This window comes from Carcharhinus amblyrhynchos, chromosome 11, assembly GCF_965287045.1.
Source record: "Carcharhinus amblyrhynchos chromosome 11, sCarAmb.v2.hapA, whole genome shotgun sequence".
Classification (NCBI taxonomy): domain Eukaryota; kingdom Metazoa; phylum Chordata; class Chondrichthyes; order Carcharhiniformes; family Carcharhinidae; genus Carcharhinus; species Carcharhinus amblyrhynchos.
In genome coordinates, this window is record NC_137334.1 from 18,180,144 (window position 1) to 18,204,512 (window position 24,369).

The following is a 24,369-nucleotide window of genomic DNA, read 5'->3' on the forward strand; positions in this document are numbered from 1 at the left end:
GGCCAATCCACCTAACCTGTACATCTTTGGACACTAAAGGGCAATTTAGCATGGCCAATCCACCTAACCTGTACATCTTTGGACACTAAAGGGCAATTTAGCATGGCCAATCCACCTAACCTGCACGTCTTTGGACACTAAAGAGCAATTTAGCAAGGCTAATCTAACTGAACAGCACATGTTTGGAGATGGTGACCTCTGACCTGTGTTGAGCTCTGTAAATTCCACACCACAGTGCATCATGATTCACCTTCCCTTGGTTTAGCTTTAATTTCTGTCTTTGTTTGAGCCGGTTGTCAGTAACAAAGTGATACTTTGTTCCAGGAGTTTGTTAAACACTAACTTTGGAAGGTCAGCAGTCTGTAGGGTTACTCTGTTAGAAAAGGGAACCATTGTCCAGCTAGCCTGGAAGAGAAACATGCCAATTATTGCCAGCTAAGTCACCCAGCAAGTACTTTGCAAACATCTCTCCACAATCTGATATTGTTAGGTTATGGTGGGGTCTGAGACTGCGTTTGACTCTAATTCCACTCAGAAATAGTTCAGACCTTCTGATGGTAAATGGTGGACCAAACTCTCACGCTGACGCCTCTCTGGCAACCGGTAAATTGCTTGTGCTTTGCCTGCGTGGGGTTCGAATCCCATCCTCATGCCACCTTTCCGTTGGGTATTGCACTGGAAAAGGTCAACGAGTGTGTATGATCTTCCGTCTCCATCATGGGGTGGGGGGGGGGGCGTGGTGGGGTGGTGGGGTTGGTGGGGCGTGGTGGGGGTGGGGTGGGGGGGGCGGGGGCGGGGGGGCGTGGTGAGGGGCGTGGTGGGGGGCGGGGGGGGTGGGGCGGGGTGGGGTGGGCGGGTGGGGTGGGGGGGCGTGGTGGTGGGGTGGGGGGTGGGGGAGGGGGTTGGTGGGGTGGGGGGGGCGTGGTGGGGGGGGAGCGTGGGGGGGGTGGGGTCACTCAGGAGAAACCGGGAGGGGGTGTGACTTTACGCTGCTGTCTCAGAAATTGACCTGTTTCAGGGCATGGAATGTCTTCACACCATTCCTTTCTCAATACACAACTAATACTGATAGCAGTGGGCCACTGTACCACAAATAGTGAGCGGCCTCGCAGGAATTCTCCGTCTTCCAACAGATCTGGCTCTCAGTGAGAAAGAGAATAAGGGAGCTGTGAGGTCCCAGCGAGTTAACCAGCGAGGTTGTGAATGCCTACAACCACCAACCACAGCGTTTCCTGTTGCAACGAACCTCCCCGCACTCTGTTTCTCCCAGCTCCTCCTCTGCCGCAGTGAATGTCAGCAAAATCAGTCAGCCAGTGCCCCAGGTTAATTAGGTCACGTCCCCTGAACTCTCACAACACCAGGTTCAAGTCCAACAGGTTTATTTGGAATCACCAGCTTTCGGAGCGCTCGGCGAGGGGAGAGGTGAGCGTCACAAGCGCGTCGTGTATGGGCAAAGACAAGATTGCAAGATAATAAAGTAAAAAGTTAAAGTTGATTTATTAGTCACCAGTAAGGTTTGCATTCACACTCCAGTGAAGTGAAAATCCCCTAGTTGCCACACTCCGGTGCCCATTCAGGTCAATGCACCCTAACCAGCGCGTCTTTTAGACCATGGGAGGAAACTGGGGCACCACACAGACACAGTGAGAATGTGCAAACTCCACACAGATAGTGACCCAAGCTGGGAATCGAATCTGGGTCCCTGGTGCTGGGAGACAGCTAACCGCTGTGCCACCATGCCGCATTATGGTTGGAATGTCAATCTTTTCAGATAATCAAGTCTTTCCAGATGATTTAACCTGTGATTATCCCTCTCACCACTCGCGCTGTCTGTACCTGTAAAGACTTGCGGCTTTGTCTCGATATGCTGTGTTTGTGAACTAACCTCCACTCACCTGATGAAGGAACAGCCTTCTGAAAGCTCGTGATTCCAAATAAACCTGTTGGATTTTAACCTGGCATTTTGAGACTTCTTAGTGTGCCCACCCCAGACTAACGCTGACATCTCCACATCATCCCTGAATCCTGTGTGACTGGCTGGGGCGCTGGTGTTCAGAAAGATTGTAGCATCCTGGGAGTGTTTGGGACATCATTGTCTGATCGCATGTCCTGGACCTGACCGCCCTCAACTGCTTCATCAATGACCTTCCCTCCATCATGGAGTTGGCAATAATTGCACAATGTTTGGCACCATTGGCAATCCCGAGACTGAAGCAACTCGTGTCCAAACGCAGCAAGATCTGGACAATGTCCAGGCTTGGGCTGACAAGTGGCAAGTAATGTTCGCGCCACACAAGTGCCAGGCAATGACAATGATTCCATGATCTTAGACACTGGATAATTTAGTTGAACATAAGAACATAAGAAATAGGAGCAGGAGTAGGCCATCTAGCCCTTCGAGCCTGCCCCGCCATTCAACAAGATCATGGCTGATCTGAAGTGGCTCAGTTCCACTTTCCCGCTTTCCCACGCATTTACTCTGCTAATCCCCCGACACTCAGAGGCAATTTAGCATGGCCAATCCATCTAACCTGCACATCTTTACACTAAGGGGCAATTTAGCACGGCCAATCCATCTAACCCGCACATCTTTACACTAAGGGGCAATTTTGCATGGCCAATCCACCTAACCTGCACATCCTTGGACACTAAGCGGCAATTTTGCATGGCCAATCCCCCTAACCTGTGCATCTTTGGACACTCGGGGACAATTTACCCTGGCCAATCCCCCTAACCTACACAATCTTTGGACACTGAGGGACAATTTAGCATGGCCAATCCACCTAACCTAAATATCTTTGGACACGAAGGGGCAACTAAGGTGATGCATTTTGGTAGATTGAACCGGGGCAGGATTTATTCAGTTAATGGTCGGGTGTTGGGGAAAGCAAAGGGATTGAGGGGCACAGGTTCAGAGCTCCTTGAAAGTGGAGTCATGGGTGGACGGAGTGGTGAAGAAGGTATTCAGCATGCTTGGTTTCATTGGCCAGAACATTAAATACTGGAGTTGGGACGTCTTGTTGAAGTTGTGCAACATTGGACATTGGTAAGGCCACAGTTGGAATACTGTGTACAGTTCTGGTCACCCTATTATAGAAAGGGTATTATTAAACTAGAAAGAATGCAGAAAAGAATTACTAGGGTGCTACCGGGACTTGATGGTTTGAGTTATAAGGAGACGCTGGATAGACTGGGATCTTTGTCTCTGGAGCACAGAAGGCTGAGGGGTTATCTTATAGAGGTCAATAAAATAATGAGGGGCATAGATAAGGTAGATAGTCAACATCTTTTCCCAAAAGTAGGGGGATCTAAAACTAGAGGGCAAGTAAAAAGTTAAAATTTATTTATTTAGTTACAAGTAAGGTTTGCATTCACACTCCAATGAAGTTACTGTGAAAATCCCCTAGTCACCACACTCTGGTGCCCGTTCAGGTCAATGCACCCAAACCAGTGCGTCTTTTAGACAATGGGAGGAAACTGGAGCACCACACAGACACAGTGAGAATGTGCAAACTCCACACATTGTGACCCAAGCTGGGAATCAATTCCTGGTCTCGGGTGCCTGTCTGTGTGGAGGTTGCACATTCTCCCCATGTCTGTGTAGGTTTCCTCTGGGTGCTCCGGTTTCCTCCCACAGTCCAAAGATGTGCAGGCTAGGTGGATTGGCCAGTTTAAGGTGAGGGGGAGAGATACAAAAGTGTTCAGAAGGGCAATTTTTTTCACACAGAGTGTCTGGAACGAGCTGCCAGAGATAGAGGTCAACAGTTCAGATGGATCCAAGGGGAAGTTCGTGAGCCGGAACGAAGTGGAGGAATTACGTTGATCGTGTTAAATCAGGCAGGGTGAGAGGAAGCACAGCACAAATGTTGTTAGGGACTGGATGGGTTGAACGGCCTGTTTCAATGCTGTAAATTCAACATCACTGTGTGGTTGTAGAGGTTTGGCAACAATTCTGCAATGTGTTATGTCGAGGGGGTCACTAATTGTTCGAAGTGTGTACTTTCCTAGGGTGCATTGCCAAGAGTGTGAGCAACAGGTTAACACATATATCTGTGCACCATAGAAAAATAGCCTAAAGTTAGGTAGACTAGACATAGTCAGGCACACTGATAACCCACATTATGGAAACAACTGTGATTTTAGTCACAAACATAGGACATAAAATTCGCTGCTGCTAACAGAGCAATAGTCAAGGACAATAAAGAGACTGCCTGTGGTGTAAGAATAACACCAGATGTGTGGTGTGCAGTGAAGCATACACCACATCCTGAAGGAATGTACGAGGTCCAGGTTGTAAAAGCAAATGGTATACAAGATGTGTTGTTTCTACAACTGAGCATAAAAGGGAAAAAAAAGGTCACTGAGATAGTTGGGACAGCAGTGATTAAGTTGGGAAAAGACTGATTACCGCCGATGTGAACTGGCCATGTAACAGTGTTAGGTAAGACGGATGAGTTTACTAATGTACTCTTGTGATGACAGGAGACATTGTTAGATGGGGAGTAGAGGGGATGGGAACTTGGGGCACCTCGAGCCAATAGGGGGATGACAACACATAGATGGGACAGGGACCACCAATTAGGGGAGAACAACACATTGCAAAGCCATTACAATGCTTGTAGAAAAAGTATAAAAATGTGCTGCAAATCGATGTAAGGTGTGCCCATTTTTCTGGACACCCGGTCTTGCAAGAATGTTAAATAAAATACCTTGCTCCTTCAGAACTTGACTTGACTAAATTGTTTGACTGTGAGCTGCGTTTCTCACAAGAGGAACTCAGTCAAATCATGAAGAGACAGGATTTCAGTCACTAACCAGTACTGGATTGTGCCATAATCTCAGAGAGGAAGTGTGGTGCTGGAGGAAGTGTCAAAAGGGAACTGTAATGGTGTCTCATAGTCTGGCATGGTGGCACACTGTTTAGCACTGCTGCCTCTCAGCGCCAGGGACCCATGTTCAATTCCCAGCCTCGGGTCACTCAGAGGGCAATTGAGACTTAGTCACATAGAGGACTTGGGATGTCTTGTTGAAGTTGTACAAGATGTTAAAATCCCCACAGTGCAGAAAGAGGCCATGTGGCCCAATGAGCCTGCAACTGACAATAATCCCACCCAGGTCCTATCTCCATAACCCCACGAATTTAACCTGCTAATCCCCCTGACACGAAGGGACAAATCCACCTAACTTGTGTGGAGTCTGCACGTTGTCACCGTATCTGTGGGGGTTTCCTCTGGGTGCTCCAGTTTCCTTCTACACTCCAGAGATGTGCAGGTTAGGGGAATTGGCCATGCTAAATTGCCTCTTCATGTTCAAAGGTGTGTAGGTTAGGGGGATTGGCCACGCTAAATTGCTCCTTAGTGTCAGGGGGATTAGCAGGGTAAATTCGTGTGGTTATGGAGAAAGGGCCTGGGTGGGATTGTTGGGCCGAGTGGCCTCTTTATGCACTTGTAGGGATTCTAATGTCTTGTACAACTTCAACAAGGCGTCCCAAGGCCTGTATGTGGTTGACTCTCAACTGCCCTCCGAGGGTGACCGGGGATGGGCAATAAATGCTGGCCCAGCCAGCGATGCCCAGGTCCCACAAATGAATAAAATGTAAAATTGCGGGGGTTGTGGTGAGCAATACCGAACAAACTGGAAGTTGGAGTGTGTTAATGTAGGAGTGAGCTTTACATTCAGCGTTCAGACTCAAAATGGAGATTGTGATCTGGATCTGTTCTTTTTTGTTTCAAAGCAGGAAATGGCCTGTTGGTTCTTCAAGCTGGCGTTCGTCTCTGTGCTGGGAACGGGACTGGCGGGTGAGTGAATACGAGCTTAAATGGACCTGGAAAGGTAACACAGAAAGAAAGGGAGATGGCGCCCTTCATAACCACGGGTCATTCCAAAAATGCTTTGCAGTCTTTTTGAAAACTGCACACTGGATCTGGGACATCTTATTGGCTATATTGGGTAGCATTCCTGTCCCTAAACTACAGGCTCTGGGCTTGATTCTCAGTCTATTGGACGGGCATGATGGCACAGTGGTTAGCACTGTGGCCTCACAACGCCAGGGACCCAGTTCAGTTCCAGTCTTGGGTGACTGTCTGTGCACGTGGGTTCAATGTGTAGGTTAAGTGGATTGGCCATGATAAATTGCCCCTTAGTGTCCAAAGATGTGCAAGTTAGGGTGGATTGGCCATGGTAAATTGCCCCTTAGTGTCACAAGATGTGCAGGTTAGGAGGATTGGCCATGCTAAATTGCCCCTTAGTGTCTAAAGATGTGTAGATTAGGGGGATTGGCCATGCTAAATTGCCCCTTAGCATCCAAAGATGAGCAGGTTAGGTGGATTGGCCGTGCCAAATATGTAGAGTTATGGGGATAGGGCGGGGGAGAGGGCCTCAGTAAAATACTGTATTGGAGATTTGCTGCTGATTGATGGGCAGAATGGCCTCTTCTGCATTGTAGTGATTCTACAATTCCTGCTGCCCACAAACTCCCAAATATTGCAATTGAAACCCGTCCCCCACCCTCTATGTTCCGCCATTTCACTCACTTGATTATTTATTCTGGCTTTTTAGCTTATCTGCAAGATTGATTTCTTTCTGTGAAATGATTTGCACTGAACACTGGATGGAATTGGAAATACCCACTGCCTCAAAAGGTGCAAACCACGAATTTGTCAGAAAGCCACAACTCCTTTCCATCTGCAGTGATTTCCCACTCGAACCAAATCCCCTTTTTCTCAGCCTCGGTTCACCTTGTTGGTCACCGCTCTGTGAGCCGAGCTACTGTTCCCTTTTACACACTTCTACGCCATTGCTCGCATTGCAACCCGCTCACACACGACAGGGCAGCACAGTGGTATTGTGGTTAGCAGTGCTGCCTCACAGCTCCAGGGTCCTGGGTTCGATTCCCAGTTTGGGTCGCTGTCTGTGTGGAGTTTGCACATTCTCCCCATGTCTGGGTGGGTTTCCTCCAGGTGCTCCTGTTTCCTCCCACAGTCCAAAAGATGTGCGGGTTAGGATACATTGACCCAAGTAGAAGTTGGACTGTGGCGACTAGGGGAATTTCACAGTAACTTCATTGCAGTGTTAATGTCAGTCTTACTTGTGACGAATGAATAAATTAAACTGATCACTGCCATGGATGGGCCAGTTCTGCTCACAGATTGGTAGGTTTCTTTCTCATGCTTTTATACCTCAAAGTTGCATTCAAAACAAAATTTGAAAATGTCACCACTTTCACCACGTTCTCAACATTTGTAGGTTGAATGGCTGAATAAACTAGGCTTGTACTCGTTAGAGTTTAGAAGAGTGAGGGGAGATCTCATTGAGACGTATAAGATGATGAATGGGATGGATAGGATAGAGGTGGAGAGACTCTTCCCGCTCAGAAAGGACAGTAGGACTAGAGGGCACAGCCTCAAGATAAAGGGGGGGCGGTTTAGAACGGAGTTGAGGAGGAACTTCTTCACTCAAAGGGTGGTGAATCTCTGGAATTCTCTGCCCGTTGAGGTGGTGGAGGCTGCCTCGCTAAATATTTTTAAGACACGGGTTGATGGGTTTTTGATAAGCAAGGGGATTAAGGGTTATGGGGAGAGGGCGGGAATGTGGAACTGAGCCACGACAGATCAGCCATGATCTTATTGAATGGCGGGGCAGGCTCGAAGGGCTAGATGGCCTACTCCTGCTCCTATTTCTTATGTTCTTATGAATGGCCGTGATGATAAGTCTTCAGAGGCAGAAGTCTCTTCACCACAATCCTTTTATTTACAATTCCAACAGCGGTGCACAGAGTGCTATCCGTCAGCAGTCTACCCTCGGGAGTGCCAGAGGAACTGGCATGCCTGGCTAAATACAAGGAAAAGACTTGCTGATCGACCCATCAATTGACTCCTTCATCAGGGAGTTCACACTCCAATAGGCCAACCTCAATGGCCTGATTGACAGTGGCCATGCAAATTTGCCCCTTGGTGTTGGGAGGATTAGCAGGGTTAAATACATGGGGATAGGGCCTTGGGTGGGTCAGTGCAGGCTTGATGGGCTGAATGGCCTCCTTCTGCACTGTAGGGATTCTATGATTCGATCTTCATGCACTGTGGGCAAACACGTTCAGATTTCTAACATTTCTTTGCTCTGGGTCTTTTTAAAAACTTATTCTTTAATGGAATGTGGGTGTCACTGGCTGGGCCAGTATTTATTGCCCATTCCTAGTAGCCTGAGGGCAGTTGAGAGTCAGCCACATTGTTGTGGCTCTGGAGTTGTCTGCATCTTGTCTGCAGATTTCCTTCCCTAAAGGGACATTAGTGAACCAGATGGGATTTTCCGACAATGGTTTCATGGTCATAATTCCAGATATTTTTTATTGAATTCAAATTCTGCCATCTGCCGTGGTGGGATTCGAACCCAGGTCCCCAGAACATTAGCTGAGTTTCTGGATTAATAATCCAGCAATAATACCACTAGGCTATTGCCTCCCTGCTACTAAGATCAGCTTTTCAATCCCTGTTTTAATCATTGAATTTGAATGGCACCAGTTGCTGCGATGGGATGTGAACTTAAAATTCCCAGCTGGGCCCCTGGATCACCAGATCCTCTTGCTGTTCTCTCTCCTTTCCCTGTTTGTATCACTCTCCACCTCCTGAGTTTCTTTATTCTCCACCCAATTCCTCTTGAGTCTCCTTATTCCTCCCTTTCCCTTGGGAAGCACGGTGGCAGTGGTTAGCACTGCTGTCTCACAACACAGTAAGAAGTCTCACAACACCAGGTTAAAGTCCAACCAGTTTATTTGATAGTAAACCCACAAGCTTTCGGAAATGGTGTTCCTTCATCAGGTGTGTGGAAGGTTCTGATCAGAGAAGGGCATATAAAGTCACACATGGTTTACAGAATACTGATTCGAATACGAGTCTTTACAGCTAACCTGCTATTCAAGTCTTAAAGATGCAGACAATGTGAGTGGAACTGAGCCACGACAGATCAGCCATGATCTTATTGAATGGCGGGGCAGGCTCGAGGGGCTAGATGACCTACTCCTGCTCCTATTTCTTATGTTCTTATGTTCTTATTAGCATAGGTTAAAGAGATGTGTATTGTCTCCAGACAGGACAGTAACTGAGATTTTACAAGCTCAGGCAAGTCATGGGGCTCACAGATAGTGTGACCTGAAATCCAGATCCCAGTTGAGGCCGTCCTCATGTGTGCGGAACTTGGCTATCAGTCTTGTCTCACAGCGCCAGGGACCCGGGTTCAATTCCAACCTCGGGATGACTGTGTGGAGTCTGCACGTTCTCCTTGTGTCTGCATGGGTTTGCTCCAGTTTCCTCCCACACTCCAAAGATATGTAAATTAGCGGGATTAGCCATGCTAAATTGCCCCTAAGTGTCCCAAGATGTGCAGGTTAGGGGGGAATTAGTGGCATAAATACTTGGGGTACAGGGGAAAAGCCTGGGTGAGATTCCCCCTTAGTGGTGGGGGAATTACGTGGGGTTATGGGAAAGGACCTGGGGTGGGGTGGTTGCCAGTGCAGACTTGATGGGCCAAATGGCCTCCTTCTGCACTGTTGGGATTCTATGATAACGTATTCTTCGCTCAGAGAGACGTGGCTGCAAGGTGACAGGGACTGGGAGCTGAATGTCCAGGGGTATCAAGTGTTTAGGAAGGATAGGCAGGAGGAAAAAGGGGGGGGCGTAGCTCTGCTGATTAAGGATAGCATCAGGGTGGTAGCAAGGGATGATATAGGAACCAAAGAACAGAACGTGGAATCGTTGTGGGTGGAGATTAGGAACAGCAAAGGGAGGGAGACGCTGGTGGGTGTCGTTTATAGGCCCCCAGATAATGATCTGGAGGTGGGGCGGGCTGTTAACGCGCAAATAAATGCGGTGTGCAGGAGTGGAACGGCGATGATTATGGGGGATTTCAATCTACATATTGATTGGTCGACCCATGTTGGACGCGGTGGGCTCGAGGAGGAGTTCTTGGAATGCTGCCGGGATAGTTTCCTGGAACAGTGGGTGTTGGAGCCGACGAGGGAGCGAGCTATCTTGGATCTGGTGCTATGTAATGAGGCGGGTAGAATCAGGGACCTTGTGGTGAAGGATCCTCTTGGGAAGAGTGATCATTGTATGGTGGAGTTGCTGATGCAGATGGAGGAGGAGAAGGTGGGTTCCCGGACACGCGTCCTTTGTTTGAACAGAGGGGAGTATTGGAGGATGAGAGAGGAGTTGGCGAATGTTGACTGGGGGAGTGTGTTGGATGGTAAGTCTGCTGAGGAGCAGTGGAGGATCTTTAAGGAGATTTTCTTAGTGCTCAGCAGAAATTTATTCCGATGGTTAAAAAGGACCGTAGGAGGAGAGGTAATCAGCCGTGGATAACGAAGGAGGTGAAGGAAAGTGTTAAATTAAAAGCGGATGCGTTTAGAGTAGCTAAGAGTAGTGGGCGAGAAGAGGATTGGGAGAGGTTTAAATGTCAACAAAGAATGACAAAGAAGTTGATAAAGAAGGGTAGGATAAACTATGAAGCTGGGCTAGCACTTAATATAAAAAAGGATAGCAAGAGTTTTTATAAATACATAAAAAGGAAGAGGCTGGCTAGGGTGAACATTGGACCCTTAGAGGATGAGAGGGGGGACTTAGTGGTAGGGGATGGGGAAATGGCTGAGGTCTTGAATAACTTTTTTGTTTTGGTCTTCACGGAGGAGGACGTGAATAATTTGCCGGGTGTTAGTGATGGAAAGATGATAGGAGTGGAGGGCCTGAATGACATTGTTGTTACTAGAGAGGCGGTGCTCGACAGACTGGAGGGACTGATTGTGGACAAGTCCCCAGGACCGAATGGAATGCATTCAAGGGTTCTGAAGGAAATGGCGGAGGTGATAGTGGATGCCTTGGTGATTATTTTCCAAATGTCGTTGGATTCCGGGGAAGTGCCGGAAGATTGGAAAACGGCTAATGTTACGCCGTTGTTTCAGAAGGGTGGCAGGCAAAAGGCGGGGAATTATAGGCCGGTTAGTTTTAATGTCTGTTGTAGGAAAAATGTTAGAATCTGTGATCAAGGAGAAAATAGCAAGGCATCTTGAGGAGAAGTGTTTGGTAGAGCAGACGCAGCACGGTTTCATTAAGGGGAAGTCGTGTCTGACGAACTTATTGGAGTTCTATGAGGATGTGTCTAGGGCGGTGGATAGAGGAGAGCCGGTGGATGTGGTCTTTCTTGATTTTCAGAAGGTGTTTGACAAGGTGCCTCGCAAGAGGTTATTGCAGAAGGTCAGGGGGCATGGAGTTGGAGGTAGGGTGTTAGCGTGGATAGAGGATTAGCTGTCAAATAGGAGGGAGAGAGTGGGGGTCAATGGGTGCTATTCGGATTGGCGGTTGGTGACTGGTGGAGTGCCCCAGGGGTCGGTGCTGGGGCCTCAGCTATTCACCATTTATATAGATGATCTGGAGGAGGGAACAGAGTGTATGGTGTCGAAATTTGCTGATGACACCAAGATTGGTGGAACAGCAAATTGTGTGGAGGGTGTGGAGAGTCTGCAGAAGGATCTAGATAGGCTGGGCGAATGGGCCAGGAACTGGCAAATGGAATTTAATGTTGGCAAATGTGAGGTGGTCCACTTTGGTAGGAATAATGGTAGGAAGGACTATTACTTACGTGGCGAAAAACTGCAGCAGGCGACAGTGCAGAGGGACCTCGGGGTCCTTGTGCATGAGTCGCAAAAACCCAGCCTGCAGGTGCAGCAGGTGGTCAGGAAGGCGAATGGGATGCTGGCCTTCATAGCGAGGGGGATTGAATATAAAAGTAGGGAGGTCTTGCTGCAGCTGTATAGGGCATTGGTGAGGCCGCAGCTGGAGTACTGTGTGCAGTTTTGGTCGCCGCACTTACGCAAGGATATTTTGGCCTTGGAGGGAGTGCAGAGGAGGTTTACTAGGCTGATACCAGAGTTGAGGGGGTTGAACTATGAGGAGAGGCTGAATAAACTAGGCTTGTACTCGTTAGAGTTTAGAAGAATGAGGGCAGATCTCATTGAGACATATAAGATGATGAATGGGATGGATAGGATAGAGGTGGAGAGACTCTTCCCGCTCAGAAAGGACAGTAGGACTAGGGGGCACAGCCTCAAGATAAAGGGGGGGCGGTTTAGAATGGAGTTGAGGAGGAACTTCTTCACTCAAAGGGTGGTGAATCTCTGGAATTCTCTGCCCGTTGAAGTGGTGGAGGCTGCCTCGCTAAATATTTTTAAGATGCGGGTTGATGGGTTTTTGATGAGAGAGGGGATTAAGGGTTATGGGGAGAGGGCGGGAATGTGGAACTGAGCCACAACAGATCAGCCATGATCTTATTGAATGGCAGGGCAGGCTCGAAGGGCTAGATGGCCTACTCCTGCTCCTATTTCTTATGTTCTTATCTGTCTTACTGGTTCCTTCACTCGTTGGCCGGAGCTTGCTGGCCAGTCTCGCACTCTCCCCGCCGCGGGTTTCATGACACTCAAGTGGGCGCACCGATGGGAAACCCCGTTGACAATGGGCAGGACCAGGAGATCCTGCCTACGGCTGCCTCCCGGTGTGGTGAATCAGGTGGCGGGTCGCGTGGAAAATCCCACCCGTTCTTTCCCGTTTGACGTATTTTGCGTCCAGTCTCTGCTTGGGGCGTCTGAGAGTTGCCTATTTTCCAGCCAAGTTAAAACAAAGTATCCCGTGTCTCTGCTGTGATCTATGATATGCTCTATTTGACCTTATAAGTCTATGCTGGTGTTTGTGTTTCTCATTTGCCTTTCCCCATCCCTCTTTCATAACCTTCTCGGCAGATCATTTCCTTCCGCATTCTTATTTCTCATTCCCCCTTCCTGTTAACTATAGATATCAGTACTGCTCATCTCAACCATACCACAATGAGTCATAGAGATTTCCTGCATGAAAAGAGGCCCTTCAGCCCATCGAGTCTGTGCTAGCTATCTGCGAATTCCCATTCTCCATTATTTGGCCCATAGCCTTGTCATCATCATATCATGGAATCCCTCCAGTGTAGAAGGAACCCATCGAGTCTGCAGTGACTCTCTGACAGAGTATCTTACCAGGTCCTCTGCCCCACCTCCTCCCCTTAAGCACACACGCTTACCATGGCTAATCCAGGGGCATCACGGCAGCACAGTGGTTAGCACTTCTGCCTCTCAGCGCCAGGGACCCGGGTTCAATTCCTGGCTTGGGCACTATCTGTGCGGAGTCTGCACATTCTCCCCGTGTCTGCGTGGGTTTCCTCTGGGTGCTCCGGTTTCCTCCCACAGTCCAAAAGACGTGCTGGTTAGGGTGCAATGGCCGTGCTAAATTCTCCCTCAGTGTGCCCGAACAGGCGTCGGACTGTGGGTTTTCACAGTAACTTCATTGCAGTGTTAATGTAAGCCGACTTCTGACACTAATAAATAAACTTAAGTTCCCTAACCAACATGTCTTTGGACTGTGGGAGGAAACCGGAGCAGCCGGAGGAAACCCACGCAGACACGGGGAGAATGTGCAGACTCCACACAGACAGTGACCCAGGCTGAGAGTTGACCCTGAGTCCCTGGAGCCGGGAGGCAGCAGTGCTAACTACGGTGCCGCATCTATGCCATGACTCATCAAATTGCTTCTTAAATGTTGTGAGGACTGACTAACTAAGGGAAGCAGACAGTCAAGATAAATGGGTCACTTTTGGGGGTTGGCAGACTGGAGATAAAGAGGGCATTTTTAATTATCAGGTTTAACTGGTAGAATACCACAGTGATCAGTGCTAGTACCTCAGCCGTTTACAATCTGTATTAATAATGGGTGGCACAGTGGTTAGTGCTGCTGTCTCACAGCGCCAGGGACCCAGGTTCAGTTCCCGGCTTGGGTCACTGTCTGTGTGGAGTCTGCACGTTCTCCCCATGTCTGCGTGGGCTTCTTCCGGGTGCTCCGGTTTGCTCCTGTAGAACAAAGAAAAAGTAAAGTTTATTAGTCACAAGTAGGCTGACATTAACACTGCGATGAGGTCACTGTGAAATTCCCTTAGTCACCACACTGCAGCACCAGTTCAGGTCAATGCATCTAACCAGAAGTGTGGGTTAGGTGGCTTGGCCATGCTAAACTGCCCCTTAGTGTCAGGGAGACTAACTAGGGTAAACGCCTTAGTGGCATTGTGGTCGGTGCAGGCTTGATGGGCTGAATGGCCTCCTTCTGCACTGTCGAGATTCTGTGCTTGTGATGTGGTAGTGGGATCAATAAACTCTCTCGATTTAAAAAAAGTTATTTCTCTGGGTTTTGGCTTCACCAACCGGCTTGGATCCTGTCAATGGATCTTTTTGGTGTCCTGGCCAATAGTTATCCTTCAACCAATCTCACCAAAACAGAACATCAGCTCACTATCTCTTCACTTTTGTGGGAGTTTGCTATCCAGAAATTGGCTGCCATTTTTCCTGCAGTGACCAAATGTCGAATCAAGCACTTTATTGGCCATAATATTTCAAGGAAGGTTTCTGTTGTTTTATTTTATTAGTGTCACAATAGGTTTACATTAACACTGCAATGAAGTTACTGCGAAAATCCCCTTGTTGCCACACTCCGGTGCCTGTTCGGATACACTGCGGGAGAATTTAGCACGGCCAATGCACCCTAACCAGCATGTCTTCCGGACTGTGGGAGGAAAACAGACGAAGGGTCATCCAGAAACATTGGCTGTATTCTCTCCCCACAGATGCTGTCAGACCCGCTGAGATTTTCCAGCATTTTCTGTTTCTGTAGCCAAGGGATCCGAGTCTCTTCCCCCACGTCCACTCTATCCAAGCCTTTCTCTTCTGACGACAGATTGCGAATGTGGCGCTATGCAGTTTTGATGTTCTTCTTTTCTACCTGCGACCTTCATAATCAGAAGCGTTGTAACAGTAAGTGACCCAATTTTCTATTTTGTTTTAGATACTTCCTGCAATCCCACACAGACAGATGCAACTTGCGAGGACTGTATTAACTTGGGTCCAAACTGCGCCTGGTGTAAGGCACTGGTAAGCCTCGTTCTGTCCACCATTCACAATGTCTAGCACCGTACCCACATCTGAAATTACACTCGGGCTCACCAGTCATCAACCCAAATGCATCAGCGTGGATCTGCCGGCAACAGATCTGAGAGAGCCAGTTTGATTTGATTTGGTTTGATTTATTGTTGTTACGTGGATCAGTATCCAGTGAAAAGCATTGTTTCTTGCAAGCTATATGGCAAAGCATACCATTCATAGAGAAGGAAAGAAGAGAGTGCAGAATGTAGTGTTACAGTCGTGGCTAGGGTGTAGAGAAAGATCAAGTTAATACAAGGTAGGTCCATTCAAAAGTCTGATGGCAGCAGGGAAGAAGCTGTTCTTGAGTTAGTTGGTACATGACTTCAGAGAGTGTATGGGGTGTCAGGGAGGGGTAGTACCTCTGGTGGGGGAACATGTCGCATCCTTTCAGGGCTTTTTGTCTAGTCTGTCCCCACCTGGCACTCGACTCTCACCTGTGGCTCCCCGTAGCTGTTTGCACGCGACAGCGGCCACACCCCGGGCAATGGCTTCGACAAGCCGGCTAAACCAGGTGAGGGTAACTGACAGGTCTCAACCCTTGATGAAATAGGGAGATGTCTATCCCAGCATGTGAACACAGAGTCCAGCAGATTGAGCAGAAGAAACCAATGGAAGGTCCAACGGTCAAAATTGCGGTCTCTGCAAGCATTGTGGAATGCGAAGAGCAGGACAAGACACAGAAGACGTCCTGGTCATCCACTGTGCCTTGTCCCACCTCCAGCCGTCTTAACTCTTGTCTTGCCACTGGATCTAGATGGAAATTGGGAAGAGAGCGAGGCTGACGCTGCGCAACTCTCCCTCACTTTAATCCAAATCAAGCGCTTGTCTCGACACCATCATCATCATCAGTGTCCTGTTCAACCCTCAAAGTCCTGTGGCGATGGGCGAGAGATGAAGCAGCAGGTTTGGATACACTGGGAGCTGGAGTCACAGACCCGCATAAAGGTGGTTCAGGTCTAATGGTTGTTTTCTGCTGACTGAAGCAGCAGTGAAACTCGGCGTCTACCTGGGCGGCTGAGCAGTCCTGTTCAGGAACGCACTGCTCTCCTCCGTAGAATGAGGAAGAGCCTAGAAAAGGTGCCCTAAACATTGCCTGCTTCACTACACCCTGGTCAGTTTACCGTGGCTGGCAGGAATCCCATCTTGCGGTTGAACACACAAAATAAAACACAAGGTGACGCCGCTCACCATTGGCACTTGGAACGTGCACACACTTTTGGACAACCCTACAGCAGACAGACCAAAGAGAAGAACAGCTTCAGTTGTCAGAGAACTTGCAAGACACAACATTGACATTGCAGCCCTGAGTGAAACTCGTCTTGCCAACATAGGTCAGTTGGCAGAAACTGGAGTGGTCACGGCAGCGATGAGCGTCGTGATGCTGGAGTTGGATTCGCCGTCAGGAGTCACCTTCTTCGGAAACTTGCTTGTCTACCCAAGGGTGTGAACGACCAGTTTATGACATTACAGCTTCCTCCACAGAACAGAAGTCAAGCCAACCTGATCAGCACCTATGCCCCCACAATACAACACGGATGAGATGAAAGACAAGTTCTACGAAGAACTAGACGCCCTGCTATCAGCAGTGAGCAGTACCGACAAGCTGATCTTGCTTGGCGATTTCAATGCAAGAGTAGGGTGTGACCCTGCAACCTGGTAGGGAGTCCTTGGGAAGCATGGAGTGGGCAAGTGTAACAGTAACGGCCTACTCTTAATGAAGACCTGTGCATCTCACAACCTTCTCATCACCAACACAATCTTCCGTCTGCCTACCCATAACAAGATGCACCCCCGCTCTAAGCATGGGCATCTTATCGACTATGTCATTGTTAAGAGAAAAGACAGGCAGGAGGTCAGAGTGACCAAGGCCATGTGTGGTGCTGAATGCTGGGCAGATCACAAGCTCATTGTCTCCAAAATGAGGCTGTGCATCAGACCCAAGAGGCGACCACAAGGAAGCAAGGTTATGAAAAGAATCAATGCGGCCAAGGTAAAAAAACCCCAGCATAGCTTCAGCACTGGCTAAAGACTTAGAAGTCAAGCTGACCTGCACCTTGCAGGCAGCGCTGAGGATGACTGGGAACGCTTCAGGGATGCTATCCATACATCTGCGCTGAAGATGCCCAAGCCCTGCATACGCAAGCAGCATGATTGGTTCGATGAGAATGATGAGGAGATACAGGCTGTATTATTGAAAAGCACCGTCTTCATCGGGCCTGTCAGAACGACCCATCATCAGCTGCCAAGAAAAATGCTTTTACCAGTGCTCGCAGGACAGCCCAGAATAAACTGTGTAAAATGCAGGATGCCTGGCTGAGCGCCAAGGCAGATGAAATAGATTGGACTGTGGAAAGAAACCGGAGCACCCGGAAGAAACTGACGCAGACACGGGAAGAACGTGCAAACTCCACACAGAACAATCACCCAAGGCTGAAATTGAACCTGGGTCCCTGGCGCTGTGAGGCAACAGTGCTAACCATCCAACAATGAGAATCGTGTTGTAGTTTCTCCATTCTCCAACCCTTCGGTTCTGATGAAGAGTCAAATGTCAACTTTGTTTCTCTCTTGATGGGGTGCTGGTTGACTCTTCCTGCTAACAATCTGATTGCTTTGCCATTCTTGCCCCTTCTTTAATCCAGGCAACCCCCTTGGGGATCTCTGAAGTATATGTGAGTGCATGGCCTCTCTGAGGGATCCTGTGTATGCTGAGCCCTGTTTGCCACAATCTATACAAAGATTTCATTTTAAGATATTTCTCCCTCTGCACAATTTAAACGCTAGACTGTAGGGGTTAACCAACTCTGCTCAGCTGACCGATTGTAGATAACCTGACTACATGTGGAATCAGAAGGCATGATGGGTTAGCTAAAAATTGACTGCATTCCTGAAGGGTACACAATGCAGGCAAACAACAGTTTCCCAGAACAGCAGCTGCAAGGATTGTTTTCCTAGATGGAGACAGCCTGTGAAAGACACTTCCAATAGTGAGATAAGGAGTAAAATATATTTTGGATTTTAGAATGTATGTGTTCACAAGTTAAAGTTGAAGTTCAGTTTAGGGCCTCCAATTTTGCTTTTTTGCTTCTGCCAAGTTAACTTCTTAAGTTCTGTTCAGTAAAAGAAAACCATTTTAAAACTTGTATCAGTGCTATCCCCTCGTCTATTCGAACGGATGAATGGACCGGACACTTTCTATGCTCAAGGGACAGGTAGGCAATGTCAGAGATCCTGGGTAACCTTCGACACTTGACTTGAATACAAACAGCGCTAGACACCATGCAGAATCTGATCTGAGGCCTTGTGCACAAGGAGAAAGCAGCCTGTAGTTGTCCTGCAAGGGTTTCTGAAGTTACAAATGAACAACTTGGCAATTATAGCAAATCAGAAACAAGCAATTTTTCCAGTCCTTCATTTCTCGCCAACTAAATCTTGGCTTTTTGCCCTTTCTGATTCAATGAGAAACTGACTGCTGCTAATCCTTCATTTGCATAGCATATCCCCATATCTCACCTTTGGTATTTGTTATGGAAAAATCTGGTCTTGCTCAGCCTCTGGCGAAGGTGGAAAAGCAGAATGTTATGGGGCCTACGCAGATGATGATTAACCCTGTTCATGCTGAATAGCAGACACTGCCTCCTTTTCAAGGTCTGTAGGCTGATAAACATTTTCCACTGCTGTGCAGAGAAGGCACGAAACGGTTTGAACGGTTTAGTTTCCGCACAATTTAGCTTCCAAACTGTGAAACTTCGATCTGAACGATTTAACTTCCTGTTGCCGAACAGTCGTTGTTTTCTGCGCTCTCACCTGCTTTTGACTCCTCATGCAGAATTTCACCAAGGCCGGAGAATCGAATTCTGCGCGCTGTGATTTGGAGGAGACGCTGAAGCAACGAGGCTGTAAGCAGACCGACATCATCAGCCCGCAAAACTCCTTAGAGCGGCAAGTGGACAAGCCTCTCATCAACTCTGGAGATAATGTCATCCAGATAAAACCGCAGAGAGTTAAACTTTATCTGCGGCGAGGTAAACACGCAAGCTGCGATGCTATTGTCGCCTGGGGGTGTTTTGATTTGATTTATTATTGTCACATACAGTGAAAAGTATCGTTTCTTGCGTGGCGTACAGACAAAGCGCACCGTTCATAGAGAAGGAAGCCAGAGGGTGCAGAACGTAGTGTTGCAGTCATAGCAAGGGTGTAGAGAAAGATAAAACGTTGTTGGAGAGTTTGGAAGAGGAATAGGCAGGGAATAGGGGGAAATGAAACACGGAGAGGCAAGAAAATATTAGATTAGAGAGGCATCTGTGACGGCACAGACTTGGTGGGCCGAAGGGCCTGTTTCTGTGCTCTACTGTTCTTTGTCACCAGACAAAGGGGTGGGATTTTCCAGCTACGCTCACTGGAAAATCCCGCCCAAGATCAACACATGCCGTGTGTCCCACCTGTGGTGGGAGTGGCGGGAAAATTCCACGTTAGCTTTCAATTTCCAGATTTTATGAAGTGAATTTAAATTCCACCAGCTGCCCTGCTGGGATTCGAACCCCTGTCTCTCAGAGAATTAGCTTTAGAAGCAGAGGACGAGAGTAAAAGATAGAATTAGAGGGTATGTTGGGCACAGCTTGCAAGAAGTGGCCTCGCTCCGGCGCCAGTTGCTGACGCGGTGGTATTATCACTGGGCTAGTCATCCAGAGACCCCAGGCTAATTCTCTGAGAGACACGGGTTTGAATCCCACCGGGGCAGCTGGTGGAATTTAAATTCACTTCATAAAGTCCGGAAGTTGAAAGCTAACGTGGAATTTTCCCGCCACACCCACCACGGGGATTGTAGTGGGCGGGACACAGAGCATGTGTTGATCTTGAGCAGGATTTTCCAGTGAGCATAGCTGGAAAATCCCGCTCCTTTGTCTGGCGACAAAGAACAGCACAGGAACTGGCCCTACAGCCCTCAGGGTCAGTGCCGACACAGATGCCTCTCTAATCTAATATTTTCTTGCCTCTACATGGTCCATATCCCTCTATTCCCGGCCTATTCATGGATTTATCCAGATGCCTCTTGAATGTTGTGATAAAATCTGCTTCCTCTGGCAGCGCGTTCCAGGCATTCACCACCCTGTGTGTGAAAAACTTGCCCCTTACATCTCTTTTAAACTTTCCCCCCTCTCACTGTCAACCTATACCCCGAGTAATTGACCCTTCGACCCTGGGAAAAGGACTCTGACTATCCCTGCTATCCAAGCCTGTCAGAATCTTGTAAACCTCCATCAGGTCCCTCCTCAATTTCTGACTGTGAAACCATTGTCAGAAAAACCCATCTGGTTCACCAATGCCCCTTTAGGGAAGGAAATCTGCCGTCCTTACCTGGTCTGGCCTACATGTGACTCCAGAGCCAATGTGGTTGACTCTCTACTGCCCTCTGTACAAACCGACTGGCATGGACAAGTTGGGCCGAAGGGCCTGTTTCTGTGCTGTAAACCTCTATGACTCGAAATGACTGAGAGAGACACTCTCAGTTCAAGGGCAATTAGGGATGGACAACAGATGCAGACCCAGCCGGCGATACCCATGTCTCATGAAAGGATAAATAAGACAAGATACCAACAGGTCAGCAAGTGTCACATATTTATATTTATCATATTGCTGCACATTTGAAGTAAAATTCAACTCCATCAAGCCCTCACATGGAGTTAAAATAAAACTCAATATCTTTACAACTCAAATTTTGATGACACATTGCATAGGACGGCACAGTGGCATAGTGGTTAGCACTGCTGCCTCACAGTGCCAGGGACCCGAGTTGCATTCCAACCTCGGGTCACTGATTGTGCAGAGTTTGCGCATTCTCCCCATGTCTGCCTGGGTTTCCTCCAGGTGCTGCAGTTTCCTCTCACAGTCCAAAGATGTGCGAGGTAGGGAGATTGGCCATGCTAAATTGCCCCTTAATGTCCAAAGATGTGCGGTTAGGTGGATTGGCCACACTAAATTGTCCCTTAGTGTCCAAAGATGTGCAGTTAGGTGGATTGGCCACGCGAAATTGTCCCTTAGTGACCAAAGATGTGCGGGTTAGGTGGATTGACCACACTAAATTGTCCCTTAGTGTCCAAAGATGTGCGGTTAGGTGGATTAGCCACGTGAAATTGTCCCTTAGTGACCAAAGATGTGCGGGTTAGATGGATTGACCACACTAAATTGTCCCTTAGTGTCCAAAGATGTGCGGTTAGGTGGATTAGCCACGTGAAATTGTCCCTTAGTGACCAAAGATGTGCGGGTTAGGTGGATTGACCGCACTAAATTGTTCCTTAGTGTCCAAAGATGTGCGGTTAGGTGGATTGGCCATGCTAAATTGCCCCTTAGTGACCAAATATGTGCAGATTAGGCGGATTGGCCATGCTAAATTTCTTCTTCGTGACCAAATATGTGCAGATTCGATGGATTGGCCATTGGCTGATTGCATGGGGTTACGGGGAAAGCAGTGATCAGGGGGCAGTATTTGGGTTAGATGGTAGGATGTTCTTTCAGAGGGTAGATGCAGATTTGTTGGGCCGAATGGCCTGCTCTTGCACGAGAGTGATTCTGTGGTGTGAACGGAGCTGAGCTTTCGCACTGTGAGTCGGTAAAGGTGAGGTTAATTGAACTGAGCGTACAGGCATTCCATTCTGTCAATGTTTTCTCATGCAATCTCACCCTATGTCTCAGCAGGAAAGGGCGTCTGCTGTTCTTCGTTACGCTTCGTCTGGCTTACCCTTCATATATCTCCCATCCAAAGCAACGCAGCTGGTTCCTTTCACAAGAATCGCAGTCTGTTAGCTGGTGGAGTCAACTCTAATGAGATCAGCTTCTATTAATGCACACACTTACCCATGACCCAAACTTCCAGGATGAAATCATGTGTATATTTGCTTTGATTTATTATTGTTAAATGGATTTATTACTCATCATAGAACTCCTAGAATGCAGAAGGAGGCCACTCGGTCCATCGAGTCTGCATCAACCACAATCCCACCCAGGCCCTATCCCCATAACCCTGCATATTTACCCTGCTAATCCCCCTGACACAAGGGTCAATTTGGCAAGGCCATCCAAAGGGTCATGAATGAAGCCCAGTCCATCGCGCAAACCAGCCTCCCATCTACTGACCCTGTCTACACTTCCCGCTGCCTCGGAAAAGCAGCCAGCATAATCAAGGACCCCACGTGCCCCGGACATTCTCTCTTCTACCTTCTTCCATCAGGCAAGAGATACACAAGTCTGAGGTCACACACCAACCGACTCAAGAACAACTTCTTCCCTGCTGCTGTCAGACTTTTGAATGGACCTATCTTGCATTAAGCTGATCTTTCTCTACACCCTAGCTATGACTGTAACACTACATTCTGCACTCTCTCCTTTCCTTCTCCCCTATGTACCCTATGAATGGTATGAATCATAGAATCCCTACAGTGCAGAAGGAGGCAATTTGACCCACCGTGCCTGCACTGAACACCATCCCACCCAGGCCCTATCCCCGAAACCCCAAATATTTACCCTGCTAATCCCCCTAACACTAAGGGGCAATTGAGCATGGCCAATCCACCTAACCTGCACATCTTTGGACTGTGGGTGGAAACCAGAGCACTCAGAGGAAACCCATGCAGACACGGGGAGAATGTGCAGACTCCGCACAGACAGTTGACGCAAGCGGGAATCGAACCCAGATCCCTGGCGCTGTGAGGCAGCAGTGCTAACCACTGTGCCACCATGCCGCCCATGATTGTATGTTTTGCCTGTATAGCACACAAGAAACCAGACTTGTCACTGAATCCCAATACATGTGGCAACGATAAGTCGATAAACATTCAAGCTGTTGAGTTGTGGATGGAAAGGTTGCCAACAAGCAGTTGGGACAGTGTTTTGGGAGGTGAACAATTGATCACACCTTTCGAGGAAAAGATCCAATTATTAAGATCAATGAAACATAAAACTTGTGGGAGCATGGGAATTTGGAGCAAAAATAGACAAATTCAGCACTTCAAACCTGCTCCAACATCCAATCAGATCATGGCTGATCTCTCCCTGGTCTCAAATCCACCCCCCCCACCTGTTCCCCTTATCCCTTTTCTTATTAGAAATATATTTATCTCCTTCTTGAAACCATGCAATGATTCAGAACCCCCCATGCTATGGGACAGCGAGTTCCACAAATTCACCACCAGAAGTAGTCCCTCCTCATCTCAGGTTTAAATCTACCGCCTCTCAGCCTATACCCGTGACCTCTTGTTCGAGATTGCCCCGTAAGAGGGAACGTTTGGTCCACATTTACTTTATCAATCCCTTTTCTATTTTATATACCTCGATCGTATCCCCTCTTGTCCTTCTAAACTCCAGTGAGCACAAACCCAGACTGTTTAACCTCTCCTCGTACATCAACTCTCTCATCCCTGGAATCAATCTGGTGAACCTCCTCCGGACTGCCTCCAATGCCACCACATCCTTCCTTAAATGAGGAGAGCAAAACTGGACACAGTACTCCAGGTGTTGGTCTCACTGACACACGATACAATTTTCATAGAATCCCTGCAGTGCAGAAAGAGGCCATTTGGCCCATTGAATCTGCACTGATTCCCTGATACTCAGGGGCAATTTAGCATGGCCGATCCCACACATCTTTGGAGTGTGGGAGGAAACCGGAGCACCCGGAGGGAAACCCACGCAGACACGAGGAGAATGCGCAGACTCCACGCAGATAGTGAACCCAAGAACCCAAATTGAACCCTGGCGCTGTGAGGCAGCAGTGCTAACCACCGTGCTGCCTAATTTATCTCACTTTGAGCTATGACATTACAACAACCATGGATGCAAGACCTTTATACAGGAGTTGGAGGGAAGAGGGAAGTTGTAACCAAAAGAGAAAATACTGGAAAATCTCAGCAGGTCTGGCAGCATCTGTAAGGAGAGAAAAGAGCTGATGTTTCGAGTCCAGATGTTGCAGTTTTGACAGAGGATCATTCTGGGCTCGAAACATCAGCTCTTTTCACCCCTTACAGATGCTGCCAGACCTGCTGAGATTTACTCTCTTGATTTCAGATTCCAGCGTCCACAGTCAGTTGCTTTTATTAATAGTTAAGTTGTAATTTCTTATTAAATGTGGCTGCCTTGTGTTTCAGGTAGCCCACAGAAAATCGAGGTGAGGTTTAAGCGTGCAGAGGGTTACCCTGTCGACCTGTACTACCTGATGGATCTCTCCTACTCCATGAAGGACGATCTTGCCAATGTCAAGAGCCTGGGAGGGCAGCTCCTTAAAGCCCTGAAGAGTGTCACAAAATCCATCAAAATTGGTGAGCCTGGTCGTTTGCCTGGTTGTC

The 24,369-nt window shown here is 48.1% G+C and overlaps 1 protein-coding gene across 1 annotated transcript in view; it reads left to right on the forward strand.

Annotated features, from left to right (window-relative positions):
* Nucleotides 1-24,369, forward strand: part of LOC145349944 (integrin beta-2-like) — a 76,259-nt gene that overhangs the window by 23,147 nt on the left and 28,743 nt on the right. Inside the window, exons 2-5 of the mRNA XM_080198647.1 lie at nucleotides 5,735-5,798; nucleotides 14,898-14,983; nucleotides 18,861-19,056; nucleotides 24,172-24,342. Coding sequence (XP_080054773.1) covers nucleotides 5,741-5,798; nucleotides 14,898-14,983; nucleotides 18,861-19,056; nucleotides 24,172-24,342 — 511 coding nt within the window. The 5' untranslated portion in view covers nucleotides 5,735-5,740. The remainder of the gene's footprint in view (nucleotides 1-5,734; nucleotides 5,799-14,897; nucleotides 14,984-18,860; nucleotides 19,057-24,171; nucleotides 24,343-24,369) is intronic.